Below are 19,320 nucleotides of genomic sequence, written 5' to 3'. Positions count from 1 at the left end.
GTCTGTCTCTTTTTCCCCTACTTTATCAGAGAGTTCTTCCAATCCTGTCACTGAACATTTTGTTTTAGCTATCATATTTTTAATATTCAAAAGCTCTTTCTTGGAGAGTCTGGGTGACTTAGCGGTTGAGCATCTGCCTTTGGTTCAGGTCGTGATCCTGGGGACCTGGGATCGAGTCCCACTGCCTATGTCTCTGCCTCTCTCTCTCTGATTCTCTCATAAATAAATAAAGAAAATCTTAAAAAAAAAAAAAAAGCTCTTATTGTTTGGTCCGTTTCAAAAAAATAAAACTGCTCTTTTTCAACATTTTCTCTTATCTCTCTGAGGATATCATGGTTTCTTTGAAGCATTTTCCTACTCTCAACATTGTCTCTGTTTTCACTGAGTTCCTTTTTTAATCCTTGTTTCTCTGGTTGTTTGCTTCATGTTGGAAGCTTTCTTCCAAAGTCTGATTATCTTTTGATGCCCTTTCATATTTAAGAGTGAATCACCAGAAAGGTGAGTTGAAACTTTGTACGCGAGCCTCTAATCAGGTTATAGGTAGCTGGAAAATTTTTGTGGGAGGAAGTCACATTTGGTGAAATGTCAGTATCTATAGGTCTCTTCCCCAGGATGGTTCCATTTCTTCTGAGGAGGATCGTCCAGTATTCCTGGCATAGTGGTAAGACTGCCAGTATGTTAGAGCTGAGAACAGGAAGAGAGTTGGGAATTTCACTGTTCAAATGTAGAATGTCTTGTAATCCCCCAGTTTTGAATTCTATTCTCATCAGTGACTTTCTCAGTGCTCAGTGTCCCCAGACTATCTCTGATTGTTTCTCCAGAGATGCCTACAAAACTGGGGGTGGGGAATGGTCTCCTTGTTTATGGAGTTAAGAGTAGGCTCTAAAGATCTATCTTCTCCTCATAAAAGCTTTCAAATAGAGTCCCACTCACCATATCACCCTACTTTCTATGGTACTGGGTGCCTCGAATTCCTAAGCCTTTCCAGACAACTGTGAGTCAACTTGCCTTCCATCTGCATTTCCTTTCACTGGCACTTGGCTCTGACATTTCTTCACTCTGCTAAGTCATGCACCATCCTTCCACCTACTTTCCATCTTTATATCTTGTGGTTTAGGGTTACTTATATCACCTTGATTTATCAAAGATGGAGCTTGTGCCTCCTTTTTCTTGCTTTCTCTATGGTTTGAGGATGATTTTTTTTTTTTTTTGAGAAAAAAATAAATGAGGGCTGGAGAAAGAAAGAGTAGATATGTTCTTTGGTTTGGCATCTTGAAACCTTTCTATTTCATAGGTCTTTTTATTACATCATATTCTCTCCTGCCAGTTTCCTTCTCATTTGTAATTTCAGTCTTCCAGAATTTCTTGTTTTAGTGATTTCAGACATACAATATTTCATTTATTAATGACTTAACAAATTCCATATCTACTTGTCATATCTCATTTGTAGTAATTACTATCTGCAACTTAATAGGGAACACTGGGTGTACATATTAATTGGGAGGGGATTATTCATCAATTGGAAGAGATAAGTGATCAATCTCTTTGTGGGATTTATCTTTCTTATCAGATAGGCTGGTTATTCTGTTTGCCGTCCTGCCCCTCCATTCTCACACTTCTCTGTGCCCCAGAAGACTGACCTCTATGGACAACTCTCCTCTCCCATTCCACTCACTGCCATTCCTACCCACTTCACTCTTTCCCTGCCTCATTGCATCTTTGGCAACATTACTCTATAGCCATAGCCCCTACAGTATAATAGCTCCTGGTTTCACAAGGGAACTCTTTCTAGTTGGTTCCTTTGACCCTGCCTACATCTCTGTAAATAGTCTCTTTATTAAACTGTTTTCAATTATACTCTGAGTGCCATTTCTTCCTTATTGGACACTGACTGATACATCAGTTTTAAAAAATGTTTGAACTAGCTCATCTCTAAAGTCCATTGAGTTCTTATGTTCTATGTCAACAATTGGCACTTAACTATAAAGGCTCTGAGAAAATTAGGCTTCCTTTCAGTTAAGATTCTTACTATAGCAAAGAAACTCTCCAAATAATGATGCTAAGCCCCTATGAAATATAAGCATTATACATGCAACTTAAACTAGCAGAGAAAGCTAGGATATATATATTGTTCCCCTTAGACAATGGAGTCAGTTCTGATAAAAATGTATTTGTTATTTTTTATTCAATTTTTAATTGAAGTATAACTGACATACTTATATTAGTTTCAGACATACAACATAGTAATTTGATATCTGTATATATTGTGAAATGATCACCACAATAAGTCTATTTAACATTCATCACCATACATAATTATAGAATTTTATTTTCTTGTGATGAGAACTTTTAAGATTTACTTGCTTAGCAATTTTCAAATATGCAATGCAGTATTGTTAACTATACTCCATTCTATACATTACATCCCATGATTTATTTATTTTGTAACTAGAAGTTTATACCTTTTGACTCCCTGTACCCATTTCACCCATTCCCCAACCACCGCCCCTGGCAACAACTAATTTGTTCTCTGTATTCTATTAGCTTAGGTTTAAAAATTTAAGGACACCTGGGTGGCTCAGTCAGTTAAGCATCCAACTCTTGATTTCAGCTTAGGTCATAATCTCAGGGTTGTGAGACTGAATCCCACACTGGGCTCCACACTGGGCGTGGAATCTGCTTCAGATTTTCTCTCTCCCTCTCCCTGTGCCCCTCCCTGACCTCTCTCTCCCTCTCTAAAAATGAAAATAATAAAAGAAAACATTAAAAAATATATTTTTAGACTGGACAAGTGAAATCATACATATTTGTCTTTTCCTATCTGATTTATTTCACTGAGCACAATGTTCTCAAGTTCCCTCCATATTGTTACAATTAGCAAGATTTCATTCTTTTTTATGGTTGACTAATATGTCATTATACATATACACTACATTTTCTTCATTCATCCACCAACAGATACTTAGGTTTTTTCTGTATCCTTATTATTATAAATAATGCTTCAGTGTACATAGGGGTGCATATATCGTTTTTCACATAGGGGTGTATATAATTGCACATAGGGATGCAAGTTTACATTTTCAATTTTTTCAGATAAATACCAAAAAATGCAATTGCTAGAGCACATTGTAGCTCTATTTTTAATTTTTTGAGGAACTTCCATACTGTTTTTCATAGTGACTGCACCAATTTACATAGCTACCAACAGTGCACAAGGGCTTCCTTTTCTCCACATCTTCACCAACAACTTATTTCTTCTCTTTTTGATACTAGCCATTCAGATAGTTGTGAGATGATATCTCATTGTGGTTTTGATTTGCATTTCCCTGATGATAAGTAATGTTAAGCATCTTTTCATGTGTCCGTTGGCCATCTGTATGTCTTCTCTGGAAAAATGTCTATTCAGACACTCTGCCCATTTTTATTTTTATTTTTCTAAAGATTTTATTTATTTATTCATGAAAGACACAGAGAGAGAGAGAGAGGCAGAGGCATAGGCAGATGGAGAAGCAGGCTCCCCACAAAGAGCCTGATGTGGGACTCAATCCAGCATCCTGGGATCACGCCCTGGGCCAAAGGCAGATGCTCAACCGCTGAGCCACCCAGGTGTCCCCATTTTTAATCATATTATTTGTTCTTATGCTACTGAATTATATGAGTTCTTTATTATATTTGATATTAACCCCTTAGCAGATAAATATTTGCAAATATTTTTTCCCATTCAGTACATTGCCTTTTTCTTATGTTGATGGTTTCCTTTGCTGTACAAAAGTTTTTTTTTTATTTTGATGTAGTCCCACTTGTTTATTTTTGTTTTTGTACCTTTGCTTTTGTTGTCAAATTCAAAAAATTATTACCAACACCAGTGTCAAGGGGTTTAATGGTTATGTTTTCTTCTAGGAGTTTTTCGGGTCTTGTGTTCAAATCTTTAATCCATTTTGAGTTAATTTTTGTGTATGGTATAAGACAGCAGTTCAATTTTCATTCTTTTGCATGTGGCTGTCCAGCTTTCCCCAACATCAATTATTGAAGAGACAGTCCTTTCCCCGTTATATATTCTTGACACTTTTGTCATAAATTAATCAACCATATATGCATGGGTTTATTTCTGGGCTCTTTATGCTGTTCTGTTGATCCATGTATTTCTTTTCATGCCAACACATTTGCTATTTTTGACTTTGAAAACACAGAGATAGCTAAAATTAATTCCAAAGTTTCAATTGGGTTTTTTCAACATTTTTCAACATTTTTTTCTTCTTTTCTCTTAGATACTAAAGGAAACCATTAAAGGCCCAAAAAAATGCAAAAAAAAATTTTTTTCACCAATCCTTTCATTAATAAATGAATTCCTTGACCTCACCCTCACCACAGACATCAGATTATCTCTTTCACCAGCACAGTCAGATTTTTTTGTACCAGTTGAACTTACCCACTTTCTCACCTCTCATAGACCCTTTAACTCATTCCTATTTTAAACTGTTCTTGCCAAGGTTTTCTTCAATTTCTCTGATGCTAAATCCAATGGATGCTTCTTAGTCTTTGTCTTACCTGACATCTCAGTAGCATTAGACACCATTGCTTTCATGAAATACTCTCTTCCTTGTCTTTGCTGTTGTCTCATCTTTTTTTATTTTCCTTCTATCTATCTGATTACTTCTGAGTCTCTTTAGTGGACATCTTTTCCTCAGCCCATCCCTTAAATGTTCATGCTTGTCAAGCCCTTGTTCCCCTTGTCCTAGTCTTCCTTATCTTCCTACTTACACTCTTCCACTGAATGTTCTTCTCTACTCCTATGGCTTCAAAACCCAATTAACACTAATGACTCTCAAATGGGTCATCTCAAGTCCAGATCTTCCTCCTGACCTTCAAGAATATTGTCTGTGACTAAACACTAGATAACTCTATCAGCATGACCACAGATTCCCCCTATTCAACATTTCACTTTCATCTATATTCCTATTCCAGTGAATCACACCAAGCCAGAGATCTGGGTAAAATCCTTGACTCTTTTCTGCCCCTCATCCCCATACCCAATCAATGATCAAGTCTTATTGATTCTGTCTGAGATGTACTTTAAGTCTATGATCCAGGTCTCTCCATTCTCATTGCCATTTCCCTAGACCAAATCAATTCCCTCCTACTAATATTGTTACTATCCTCATATCTAGATTCTATAATACAGCCAGAGTGATCTTCATAAAATATAGGTAAGACCATGTTACATTCTTCCTAAAAGCCTGAAATGGTTTTACACTCCTAAAAAGACAAAGCCCATATTCCTCAACATGGTTTACAAGCCCCAGCACCTGGTCTCCTATCCTGTCATTCAAATTACTCCAGCCAAATTAAGCCCCCTTTAGTTCCTCCAACAATCTATGATCACTCTTACTCTAAATATTCCCACACAAGTTTCCCTCCACCTATTACATGCCTATCAATGTTACCAGTATTATCATCTACAAATCCTTAAGTCTCTGCTTAGAAGTCTCCATGCTCTCTAAATCTGCATTTAGTGTGCAACCAGAGCACACTACTTATCCACTTATCACACTCTGTTATAGTTGCCTGTTACTTGTCTCTCTTCCCCTTTTAGATCATAAGCACTGTGAGGATTAAAACTGAACCTATTATAGCTCCAATGCTTTGAACATTACTTGGTAGAAAGTACCCACTAAATAAATAATGGTTGAATGATGACCAAGAGAATAAACAAATAAACCATCAGATTAAACATAGTACCAATGGAAGTACATTTTACATATGGACTTTCTTTCTCTTGCTTTCTTACCTCTCAATAAATAAAAAACAAGTAAGTTACCCTTCACACCAAATAAGCCATAGCTTACAAAGAGGTAACTAACGTGTAGTTAGTTATAAATGACAGCCAAGGAGAACTCTATCTGAGCCTTTGCTTTATCCTTTCTCTTTTTCCTCTTACACATAAAATTTTCAAACTGACAGTTGAAACAGGCTGAAGACAAAGCATATGGCTGACTTTCTCTTGCTCTGCCTGATGCCCTCCCCAAACCATCTATGTACATGGGATAAAAAAGAACCTATGATAACATTTTGCTTGAACCAGAACTCCAGAACATTAATTAAAGCTGAGCACACCTGCTCTGAACTGCAGAATCAGAGATTTATGTGAACTTGTAAAATTGAGGCTTTCTAACCTTTCGCAGGATTTATGTTTCCTTTAAATAAGCATTTCCTCTTTGTAATGCAATTTTTTTTTTAAGTTTATGTCAGTGACTAACCTGCCAGTATAAACAGATATGCTGTTCAGTTCCTTTATTGCCTGCTCTTTACCCTTTTTACCCAGTGCCTGTCAAATATTTAATTTAAGGTTTTGGTTGAAAATAAGCAGGTCCAACAATGAGGCCTATGATTTCTTGGTCTAAACTGAACTTGTTAGTGAAGTGATCGAAAAAGATGTCCATGCATTCAAACTCCACACTTAATGTAAGAACATTTTAATACAGTTATTCACATATCTGCCTATTATTTCCAAAGTATCAGATATCTTATCATGGTTTGTCATAAGCAAGACTTATTGATTTCTTAGGTTACAGAGCATGCCCACGTGTAGAGTCCTTTCAGATAAGGCCAAGTTTTTAATCAAACGAAGATACTATAATTTTGAGATTCGGATACTAATGGCCTTGGAAAGAGAGAGTTTGGTGAGGTAAACATATTCAAGTTTGTTACCTTGGATAGGTTCATTCCCAGCACTGTAAGTGTCACCAAGCCAGCACAACAGACCAAAGCACTGGAGCTGGAGAGTCCAGAACTTGGTGGGATGTTTCCATCCACTAAGCAATTCATTCCAGTCAGGCTGCTAAGACCAAAGTGTTCCTAAGAATAGAAGGAGAAAAAGTGCTAGTAACTTTGGTGTTGGATTTGAGAAGAAGTAAAACATTCTTTTCGTTCCCTAGAGAGTAAACGTTTATCAATGGACTTATTATGCTATTTATAGAAATGACTTGTACAATCCAATTTAGTTGAGTCTATACATGACATTTCATTTAATGATTCTTGGCCATAGGGTTCAGTAATCTGAAGATTATTTTTTACTTTGTTCAACAAAAAGCTATTGATCCATTTCTTAAAATTACCTTGGATGATCTTTTCTTTGAATGTTGATTTGAATAAATATAGAAAAAATATTAGACAGCTATAATTCAATTTTTCAGGTAGCAAGAGAAGAAATATACAATATTAGTAATGCAGGTTAAATCCCATGTACCACATCCCAACACACCATGACTGTGAAAGTCTAACACAAAGCACTAGCTTGTTTCTATTGAGTATCTTTCTTCAAGAAGTCCTCTGAAGAAAAAGTGTTCTAAATTTCTTCAGTTTCATTTTACTTATGGAAAAACATAGGCACCAAAAGATTAAAAGTTTTTTCCAACATTACATATAGGGAGCTGGGAGTAGGACCCAGGTCTCTGATTTCTGGTTGAGAACTTCTCCATTGCAGTCAGAAACATGGGCCAGCATACTGTCACTATGATTTAATATAAGTCAGCCATATGAGGAAATCCAGATTTTTACTAGAGTTTATAGATACAGTTAAACCATATGGTAGCTTTCAAGACGGCCAAATTAGAATTCAGCCACAAATGAGAACACAGACTCTAAACGAAGCAGAGAAACTCTTATTTTTACAAGTAGGAAAGCCCAAAGAAATAATGAGACTCTGATCTAAAGATGGAAATCTCCAGGATACTTAGATGAATATCTAGGATGACACTTAGGATGATATTATAAGATTATATCTTAATCTTTGTGGTTTAGGATTAAAAATAAATGCAAGGCCATCTCCTCCTCTAGAAAAAGTACCATCGTGTTTGCAAATTACTCAAACAGCTCAAGACCAAAATACAAAATACTATTATATTACATAATTATGCATTTTATCATACATATTATTCTAGGGAGAAATTTCAGTAAACTAGTTAGAATAACCAAAGTAACAACAGAACTCTGCAAATTAAAGGCTGTTTTTTTCCTTTTTTTTTTTTTTTTGTCCTTTTTTCCTATGTTGGCAAGACTCACACACCACAAAAAAAAAAAGAGATTCTGTTGGATGTACTTCTCTTCTTGATTTCAAGTCATCTAAAAATTTCCTTTCCAGAAATACAAACAAATTATAAACTGAAATACTGCTGCTGCCAATGCCCTTTCATAAGAACATCAGACAGCTTGTTTAAAAAAAATCCTTGGAGAATGCTATATATTTAACCATAAACTGATCCACAGTGTATCTTGAATGTGAATCATACTTACAAACTTATCACACAATGTTTAAATTAAAATGTACAACAGATTCAAAAATGTAAATGGATTTTGCCAAATTCTGTAATAGCTCTATCCCAAAAGGATAACATGTTCAATTTAATATAAACAGATTATCCTGATATTTTCTAGTATTTGAATTTGAAGGTTTCTAAACAAGCTAACATTTAAATTACTTCTCTGCCAAAAGTTTATTGTACAAACCTACTTTTGCACATAAGTTGTCAAACCGAAAAAGAAGGCTGTAAGACCTCAAATTCTCAAAAACAATCCAAAGCAACATGCAGTATTTAGGTCACTTTACCCATATGCTATAAAAGGCATGTTGCTATAAGGAAGATCAAATTGCATTTGCCAGGCAAATCCTTCCAAATACCATAATTCCCACTAATGCATATGATAAGCCAAATATCTTGAAGATTTAAAAGCTGCCAATACCTCTTCCCATAAGTTATTACCATGTGTCTGGATGAAGAAGAAAGAAAAAGAAAAAGGCAAAGGAAAACGAAGAAAGAAGAAAGAAAGAAAGAAAGAAAGAAAGAAAGAAAGAAAGAAAGAAAGAAAGAAAGAAAGAAAGAAAGAAAGAAAGAAAGAAAGAAAGAAAGAAAGAAAGAAAGAAAGAAAGAAAGAAAGAAAGAAAGAAAGAAAGAAAGAAAGAAAGAAAGAAAGAAAGAAAGAAAGAAAGAAAGAAAGAAAGAAAGAAAGAAAGAAAGAAAGAAAGAAAGAAAGAAAGAAAGAAAGAAAGAAAGAAAGAAAGAAAGAAAGAAATGAATGCAGGAACTCTTAAGACCAAAACCACCATAACTAGAGTACAGGACTACACATCAGAGATAAATGTGATTCTTTTTTGTAATGGATATGCCACTGAGTCCTAAGCTACTCGTGACAAAGTTTCATATAGGACCACCAGACAGTAAAGAATACAAACTCTAAAACATGGATTTTAACAAAAAAATCAAAATGATTTAGCAAATCAATTTTCTTTTCATCTTTACACTTTTTAATTCAGAGAAAAAGTAGAAACATTTCATTTTTTTGTTCTTGCCCATGACATTAGAGATGTCGTGGTAATTATTCAATGTTTCTAAGGAAAATGCTTATCCTAGCTAACTTCATCACTACATCTTTTTTTTTAACCCCATCTGAAGTGGTAATAACAATACTAGTTGTTTACTTATTGAATGCCTACTATGCGTCAAGCACTGTGTAATCTTTGTAACAACTCTTTGCTGGATGGCAAAGACATCATTATACAGATAACAAACCTGACAATTAGAGGTTGAATTAGGCAGCTGAGTAGAGCTCAGATTCAAACCTAGGGCTGTTGGATTTTAAATCCTATTACACTACATACCTACATATCATCAGAACATATATATTACTAGATTGCATCCTTCAAAAGAAAACTTGAACAAAGATTTTAAAAAGAGAAGGATTTTTGTCAGATGTAACCAATGAACAACCATTCCTGCCCCTGTGGACACCACCCAGGAACAGTCTTATCTGCATTATCCTCTGAAATATATAAATCAGCAAAATAGAACAGAAACATCAGTTAGCATTGAAAGGTGACCAAAAAATACATAAAGTAAATAAAATAAAGTAAAATAAAATAATTATTGATATATAATACACATTATAAGTTCAACAGCTAGTAGTTGCCTTATAAACCAATTTACCTGAATTCCTTTAAATCCGCACAAGAAATAGTTGTGCCACAGAGGCTTAGTTTTGTCAATCTGAATATTATTAGCACTAGTACTGAAGTCCCTGCAAAAACAAAAGACACCATTAATTTTAAAGGTAACAAAAAAAAAAAAAAAAAAGGCTGCAAAATCAATGGCTTACTGCTGCCATCTTGTGCCAAGACAGTGATACTGAAATTTCATTTTCGACTTATTTTCATCTATGTACTTCACAGTCCGTTCAAAAACAACATACACCCCCACATGCTAAAAGGGAAGTTATAGTGACCTTTACAATTAAACTACATCTGATTGACCCTTTCTATTTCCTGAAACAGAGAGGAACCAATATACTTCAGCATAATCTACAACATTTTTAATTTCATGATGGTCCTTATTATGTTGATGTAAATCACTAAATGCTTATCCTTGGGGTTTGCTGCTTGGCATACCTCTAACTGTAACGGTACTCAAAGACTTCTCTCCCCATACTCTCTGCCATCCATCAAATTTTACCATCTGCACAGTTTAAGAAGAAGACAGAAAAAAACAAAACAAGTAATGGTGATTCTAATGTATCATAATTCATTGAATAAGAGTCCATGACTCTATACTGATACAAATTAACAAATGAATAACTAGCTAAATGAAGGAGAAGGAAAATCTCTTCCTTAGAGTAAAATGCCAAATAATAGATGAAGTAGAAATGACAGAAATTTAAAAAATCACTATTTGGTAAACTCCATGATAATTGTGTCAGGAAAGAATTATCAATGGATGCTAAAGTTAGGGAGTAAAAATTTGATAAGAAACAAAATATTTACATAGATTCAAAGTATTTCCCCATCAGATACTTATTGAAAAGGGAAAAATACTTTGCAAGACAAAAGTTCTTTGTCTTATGACAAAAAATCTGACAGACACCACCTTAACCAAATGATTAAAATTAACACCACCAATAAGGGACATCATGTGCCTCCTTGATATCATGCACTGAGAACATATCAGTTGATATGTAGGAATTCTTTATATTATTTTGTGACTTCTTTGTAAGTCAAAAATTATCTCAAAATTAAAAATAGATAAATAGGCTTCTATATCAGCTAAAGGACAAAATAACATGAAATGGAGGAGGAGGGAGTCATTTAAAAAGTGAGGAAATAAGAAACATTCCCTATATTGACTGAACATGCTTTCGACCTAGTTTACTAAACACCCACTATGCGCCAGACCCTGTAGTAGGTACCCTCCATGCATTATCTTAATTCAGTAACATGGACACATCAGGATCCCTGGGTGGCTCAGCAGTTTAGTACCTGCCTTCCACCCAGGGCATGATCCTGGAGTCCCAGGATTGAGTCCCACACCAGGCTCCCTGCATGAAGCCTGCTTCTCCCTCTGCCTGTGTCTCTGCCTCTCTCTCTCTCTCTCTCTCTCACTCTGTGTGTGTGTGTCTCTCTCATGAATAAATAAATAAAATCTTAAAAAAGAATAACATGGACACATCATCTTCTAAAAAAATATTTAAGTATGCAAGGCATTCATAGGAATATAAAGGCAAAAGGCAAGGGGCTTATCTTCTAAGCATTTGCAATCTAGCTGAAACATGAACACAAATCATAATCACACACTATTGTCACACGATGGTGTATAATATGGAATGGGATATGAGATCAAGAGGGCATCAACTTTATAATCAGCATATTAGAGTGGAGAGGTGAGGCCTTCTTGGGAGCTCAGAGAGATTGAGTGACTCTCCAAGAACACACACAGTATGTCTCCAGCTCACAAGCATTTTACTGTCAGCCACAGAAGTTAAAATATATTGCTCACAGTCAACAAGAAGTCACATAATTTGGAAAGCAGATAAAATTATGTTAGCAAAACTGATCAGATTCTGTTTCTAGTTAAGCAAAATCTTGAAAGTCACCACAAAGAAAAGAAAACCAGGAAGGAGTCAGGGCTGGTGATATACTGAAAGAAGAAGAGGAGAAAATTTGTTATAGATGCAGGAAGCTACATGAGAAATATCAAAGAAAAAGCTGAAAAGTGCCAGTTCCTACAGAATTAGAAACATAGCTTAAATCTGTCATAGAAAAGACTTCTCTTTGACTAGTTATTTCATGTCTGTTCTTTCTAGCATCCATGTCTTGCCTCTCTGCCCAACCATTTCCTAAGATTCAAAAACAGGCACACATTTTCCCATCAATTCCTAACTTGTATCACCCATCTGCTTTCTCCACTCTTGCATCCATGTTGCAGAATGCTAGGGAAAAAGTCCTAAAAATGAACAGTTACGATTTACTAGATTGATTATTTCCACCTACACATTTTATTCAGTGATTGACTTGTTCTGCCCAATGTCTACCTTGTGTGTGCCAGACACTGGGCTAGACCATTTACAATAATAGTATCATAAAAAAAAAAAAAACTTAGGGGTGCCTGGGTGGCTCAGTCAGTTAAGTGTCTGCCTTTGGCTCAGGTCATGATCCCAGAGTCCTGGAATCAAGCCCCATATTGGGCTCTCCACTCAGCAAGGAGTCTGTTTCTCCCTCTCCCTCTGCCCCACCCCCACCCAAGATCATGCTTGCTTTCTCTCACTCTATCTCAAATAAATAAATAAAATCCTTTTAAAAATAAACACTTAGAGAAAAGTTTAAGGTAAAATGTACAAGATATATACCCTTACAGCAACAAGGTATTTCTGAGAAAAATTGAAGAAGACCTAAATAAATGGACAGATATATCACACTCATAGATTGGAGTAAATACTATTAAGATGTCAGTTTTTCCCAAATTGATCTCTACACTCAGTATAACTCCAATAAAATCTCAGTGTGCTCTTTCATAGAAGTTGAATAGCTAATTCCAAAATTAATAAGGGGGGCTTATTAATGGATGGCTCAGTTGGTTGGACATCTGCCTCCAACTCAGGTCATGATCCCAGGATCTCAGGATCCTGGGATCGAGCCTCACATCAGGCTTGCTGTTCAGCGTGGAATCTGCCTCTCCCTTTCCCTCTTCCCCATCCCCTGGCTCATTCTCTCTCTCTGTCTCAAATAAATAAATAAAATATTTTTAATTAAATTAAATTAAATTAAATTAATAAGGAAATGCAAAAGATCTAGAATAGCCAGAATTAATTTGAGAAAGATAAACAATGTTAGATATGTCTTACACCTGATTCCAGGACTTCTTATAAAGCTACAATTTTCAATTAGCAAACCACATTAACCAATACATTAAAAGGATCATTCACCACAATCAAGTGGGATTTATTCTGGGGATGCAGGATGGTTCAATATTCGCAAGTCAACATCATAGCATCCACAAACTGAAGGATAAAAATCATATGATCAACTCAATAGACGCAGAAATAGCATTTGACAAAATTCAACATCTGTTTGTGATAAAAGCTCTCAACAAAGTGGGTTTAGAGGGAATATACCTCAATATCATAAAGGCTATGGATGAAAAACTCACAGCTAACACCATACTCAATGGTGAAAAACTGAGAGCTCTTCCTCTAAGATCAGAAACAAGACAAGATGTCCACTGTCCCTACTTTTATTAAACATAGTGCTGAAAGTCCTAGTCACAGCTTTCAGACAAGAAAAAGAAATGAGGCACAATATGGGTAGGGAAGAAGTTAATCTGTCACTATGTGCAGATGACATGATGCTATAAACAGAAAACCCTAAAGACTCCATCAAAAAAAAAAAACTATTCAAAGTAATAAATGAATTCAGTAAAGTTGCAGGATACAAAATTAATGCCCAGAAATTGGTAACATTTCTACACACTAATAACAAAATAGCAGAAAGGGAAAGTAAGAAAACAATTTCATTTACAATTGCACTGAAAAGAATAAAATACCTAGAAATAAACTTAACCAGGGTGATGAAAGACCTGTACTCTGCACTATAAACCTCTGATGAAAGAAACTGAAGACAACACAAACATATGGAGAGATATTCTATGTTCATGGATTGGAAGAATTAATATTGATAAAATGTCCATATTATCCAAAACAATCTACAAATTCAATGCAAACCCTATCAAAGTACCAGAAGCATTTTTCACAGAACTAGAAAAAATAATCCTAAAATTTGTACAGGACAAAAGATCCCAAATACCAAAAGTGATCTTGAGAAAGAATAACAAAAGTAGAGGTATCACAATTCCAGATTTCAATATATACTACAAAGCTATAGTAATCAAAACAGTATGGTACTGGCACAAAAACAGACACCTAGATCAAGGGAAGAGAATACAGAGCCCAGAATTAAACCCACACATATATTGTCAATTAATCTATAACAAATGAGATAAGACTATACCATGGGGAAAAGACAGTCTCATCAATGAATGGTGCTGGAAAACTGGATAACTACATGCAAAAGAATGAAACTGGACCCACTTCTAAAACTGTGCATAAAAACAAACTCAAAATGGCTAAATGTGAGATCTGAAACCATAAAATCCATAAGAGAACACAGGCAATAATTTCTGACATCAGTAGTAGCAACATTTTTCAAGATAGGTCTCCTCAGGCAAGTTTATTTTTTATTATAACAAAAATAAACTACTGGGACTATATCAAAATAAAAAAAAACCATCAGCAAAATAAAAAGGCAACCTACTGAATGGAAGAAGATATTTGCAAATGATATATCTAATAAAGGTTAATAACCAAACTATACAAAGAAATTATACAACTCATATCAAAAAACCCAAACAATCCAATTATAAAATGAGGAGAGGATCTGAATAGATACACAGATGGCCAACAGACACACAAAAAGATGCTCAACATCACTAATCATCAGGCAAATGCAAATCAAAACCCAAGGAGATATTATCTCACACCTATCAGAATGGCTAGGATCAAAAGGACAGGACATGGAGAAAAAGGAACCCTCATGCATTGTTGGTGGGAGTATAGATCGATACAGCCACTGGGGAAAACAATATGGAGGTCCCTCAAAAAATTAAACATAGAAACATCATACAAGGTGGGGCACCTGCGTGGCTCAGATGGTTGTCTGCTTTTGGCTCAGGTCATGATCTCAGGTTCTGGAATCAAGCACTGTGTTGGGCTCTCTGCTCAGCGGGGAGTCTGCTTCTTCCTCTCTCTCTGCCCCTCCCTCAGCTCATGCTCTCTCTCACACTCTCTCAAATGAATAAATAAAATCCTTTAAAAAATAAGAAACATCATACAATGCAGTAATTCCACTACTAAGTATTTACTCAAAGAAAATGAAAACACTAATTCAAAAAGATATATGCTTCCCTATGTTTATTGCAGCACTATTTATAATAGCCAAGATATGGAAGCAACCTAAGTGTCCAACAATAGATCAATGGATAAGGAAAATGTAGTACATATATATAATGAAATATTACTCAGCCGTAAAATGGATGAGATCTTGTCATTTGTGACAATGTGGATGGACATAGAAGGTATTATGAAAAGTGAAATAAGTCAGACTAAGAAAGACAAATGCCATATGATTTCACTTATATGTGTGATCTAAAAAACAAAGCAAATGAATAAATAACAAAAAGCAGAACCAGATCTAAAAACAGAGAATAAACTGATGGTTGCCAGAAGGGAGTGAGGGGATGAGCAAAATGGATGAAAAAGAGGGGGAGATTCAGGTTTCCAGTTATGGAATGAATAAGTCACCAGAATAAAAGGCACAGCATAGGGAATATATTCATGATATTGTAATAGTATTGTATGGTGACAGATGGTAGCCATATTTATGAGCATAACAGAAGGTATAAAGAAGTTGGATCACTATGTTGTACACCTGAAACTAATGTAACATTGTATATCAACCGTAGTCAAAAAAAAATTTTTTTAAAGCTATGGTTTTCAGATAATGTGATATTGGCATAAAGACAGACAAATATATGGGGCACCTGGATGGCTCAGTCAGTTAAGCATCTGACTCTTGATTTTGGCTCAGTCATGATCTCAGGGTCATGACAACGAGCCCAGAGTGGAGCTCCATGCTCAGTGGGAAGTCTCCTTGAGATTCCCTCCCTCTCCCTCTGTCCCTCCCCTTGTTTATGCATGTGTGCATGCTCTCTCTCTCTCTCTCTTTCAAATAAATAAACAAATCTTTAAAAAAAGATAGACAAATGCAACAATAAACAGAATAGAGTCCAGAAACAGATCCATACATTTATTGTCACCTGCTTTTCAACAAAGGTTGCCAAGATAATTCAATGGGAAATGATAATCTTTCCAATAAATGGTGGGAAACAATTGGATAGCCATATGCAAAAAAATAAACCTCAACCCTTATCTCATGCTACATACAAATATTAATTCAAGGTGGATCATAGACCTAAATATAAGTGCTAAAATCATAAAATTTCTAGAAGAAAACACTAGAAAAACTTTTAGTGCCTTGGGTTTGGCAAAGGGTGCTTAAAAACAGCCAAAAACTACAAACCATGAGGAGCACCTGGGTGGCTCAATCAGTTAAGCATTGGCCTTTGGCTTATGCCATGATCCCAGGTCCCTGAGATAGAACCCCAAGTTAGGCTCCCTGCTCAGTGGAGAGTCTGCTTCTCCCTCTCCCTCTGTCCCTCCCTTTCCACTCATTCTCTCTCTCTCTCTCTCTCCCTATATATCAAATAAATTAATTAAATCTTTTTTAAAACTATATAAATCATGAAAAAAATGAATAAATTATACTTCATCAAAGTTAAAAACTATTATTCTTCAAAAGACATAGTAAAGAAAATGAAAATCCAAGTCACAGACTGGATGAAAATATTTATAAAATATTAATCTGACAAAAGACTTGTAGCTACAGTATAAAAGAAAATCTTACAGGTCAATAGTAAATGAAAATCCTGCTTAAAAATGGGCAAAAGATTTGAATACGCCCTTCAACAAATAAGATATCTAGGTGACAAGTACATGAAAAGATGTTCAACATCATTACAGAAATTAAAATTAAAAATAAAAAACACAATGTGGTAATACTACACACTTATGAGAGTGACCAAAATTTTAAAAAGACATGTTAGCAAAAATGTAGAGCAAATGGAACATTAGTAGTAGGAATGAAACATGGTACAACCACTTTGGAAAACAGTTAGGCAAGTTCTTAAAAAGGTGAACTAGATAGTCCCAGATAGTTACCCAAGAAAATGAAATACATGTCCACACATAGATTTGTATACAAATATCCACAACAGCATTGTTCATAATAGCCAAAAGCTATCTAAATGCCCATCAATGGTGAATAGATAAATTATGGTACCTCCATGCAATGAGTGTTGCACAACATATGGACAATTCTGGGAGGCATGCTGCATACTTCCTAGGAGTGCTGGTAGAATGAAGCCCCTTACCTACAGCAAGGACTACCTACCTTAGGAATCATCTCTGCCTCCCTAAATCATTCTCCATGTTGTTTGAGTTCCATACCTGGGATCATATTCCAAATACTCTACTTTCATTCAGGTCTGTCTCAGGCTCTGCTTTTGTAGAAAAAATGAAACTGAAACCATATATTTATGATGGTGGGAATGGTTAAGTAAATTTGAGTAAATCAATACAACAAATTATTATGCAGACAGTTTTAAATGTTTACAAATAATGACACAAAATTGTGTTTGAGGCAATTTAAAGTTTTCTTTAAAGAATTCAACATGTGGATGTCCAATTTTCCCAACACTATTTATTGGAGAGACTTTTTTCCAGTGGATAGTCTTTCCTCCTTTATCGAATATTAGTTGACCATAAAGTTCAGGGTCCACTTCTGGGGTCTCTATTCTGTTCCACTGATCTATGTGTCTGTTTTTGTGCCAGTACCACACTGTCTTGATGACCACAGCTTTGTAGTACAACCTGAAATCCGGCATTGTGATGCCCCCAGCTATGGTTTTCTTTTTTAATATTCCCCTGGCTATTCGGGGTCTTTTCTGATTCCACACAAATCTTAAAATAATTTGTTCCAACTCTCTGAAGAAAGTCCATGGTATTTTGACAGGGATTGCATTAAACGTGTAAATTGCCCTGGGTAACATTGACATTTTCACAATATTAATTCTGCCAATCCATGAGCATGGAATATTTTTCCATCTCTTTGTGTCTTCCTCAATTTCTTTCAGAAGTGTTCTGTAGTTTTTAGGGTATAGATCCTTTACATCTTTGGTTAGGTTTATTCCTAGGTATCTTATGCTTTTGGGTGCAATTGTAAATGGGATTGACTCCTTAATTTCTCTTTCTTCAGTCTCATTGTTAGTGTATAGAAATGCCACTGACTTCTGGGCATTGATTTTGTATCCTGCCACACTGCCGAATTGCTCTATGAGTTCTAGCAATCTTGGGATGGAGTCTTTTGGGTTTTCTATGTATAGTATCATGTCATCTGGGAAGAGGGAGAGTTTGACTTCCTCTTTGCCAATTTGAATGCCTTTTATTTCTTTTTGTTGTCTGATTGCTGAGGCTAGGACATAAAAGTCAGAAATTTCTGTATTTTGCACAACCTGTATTGTGCCTTATTAATGGCACACAAAAAATATTCACTGAATGAACTAGTATTACTGTAAGCAAACTAGCCAATGAATAATAAGCCAAAAATACAAGGTGCCAAACATATTCCTAAATCTTTTTTTGTAATTAGCAAATCAAGTCCATCAAACTATACTATAAGCAAGTAGGACATATCCGGGAATGCAAAAATAGCTCAACATTAGAAAACCTATCAGGGGCACTTGGGTGGCTCAGTGGTTGAGCATCTGCCTTTGGTTCGGGGCATGATCCTGGGGTCCTGGGATGGAGTCCTGCATCAGGCTCCCTACAGGGAGCCTGTTTCTTCCTCTGCCTGTGTCTCTGCCTCTCATGAATAAATAAATAAAATCTTAAAAAAGAAAGAAAACCCATCTGTGTAATTCATAGTACTTTTTTTAAACCATTATTTAATACTGAATAGAGATTTAATAAAATTCAATACCCATTAACAAATTTCTTTTAATCTCAGCAAACTAAGAACTCAAAAACAACAGGAAATACAAAGTATGTCCCTAACTTGATAAAACATATGCACTAGAAACTTATGTATACTATGCACAAGACCTGAAGTTTGACACTGAGCCTACAGCACTGGAGACACAACAGTACCTGATGTCACAGAGTTTATGATCTACTGGGAGAATACAGGCAAGTAAGCAGGTAATCATAATATAATGTGATAAAATGTTATGACGAGAGAATTAGAGGGTGCCCCAGTAATACCAGAAAGGCACCACCACTGATTTGGCTGAAGACAGCTACCTACACAGATAATGAATACCTTCGGGGAAA

The 19,320-nt window shown here is 35.5% G+C and overlaps 1 protein-coding gene across 5 annotated transcripts in view; it reads right to left on the bottom strand.

The window, feature by feature from the left end:
- GALK2 (galactokinase 2) overlaps nucleotides 1–19,320 on the bottom strand; it is a 130,201-nt gene that overhangs the window by 90,373 nt on the left and 20,508 nt on the right. For all 5 annotated transcript variants that reach the window (XM_077881050.1, XM_077881053.1, XM_077881051.1 and 2 more), the window contains exons 4-5: nucleotides 9,981–10,071; nucleotides 6,709–6,855 (exon numbers count right to left, since the gene is read on the bottom strand). In XM_077881050.1, coding sequence (XP_077737176.1) covers nucleotides 6,709–6,855; nucleotides 9,981–10,071 — 238 coding nt within the window. The remainder of the gene's footprint in view (nucleotides 1–6,708; nucleotides 6,856–9,980; nucleotides 10,072–19,320) is intronic.

Source organism: Canis aureus, chromosome 32 (assembly GCF_053574225.1).
Source record: "Canis aureus isolate CA01 chromosome 32, VMU_Caureus_v.1.0, whole genome shotgun sequence".
NCBI classification, from domain to species: Eukaryota; Metazoa; Chordata; class Mammalia; order Carnivora; family Canidae; genus Canis; species Canis aureus.
Note: the sequence above shows the minus strand (reverse complement) of the source record. Positions and strands in the feature narration are given on the sequence as shown.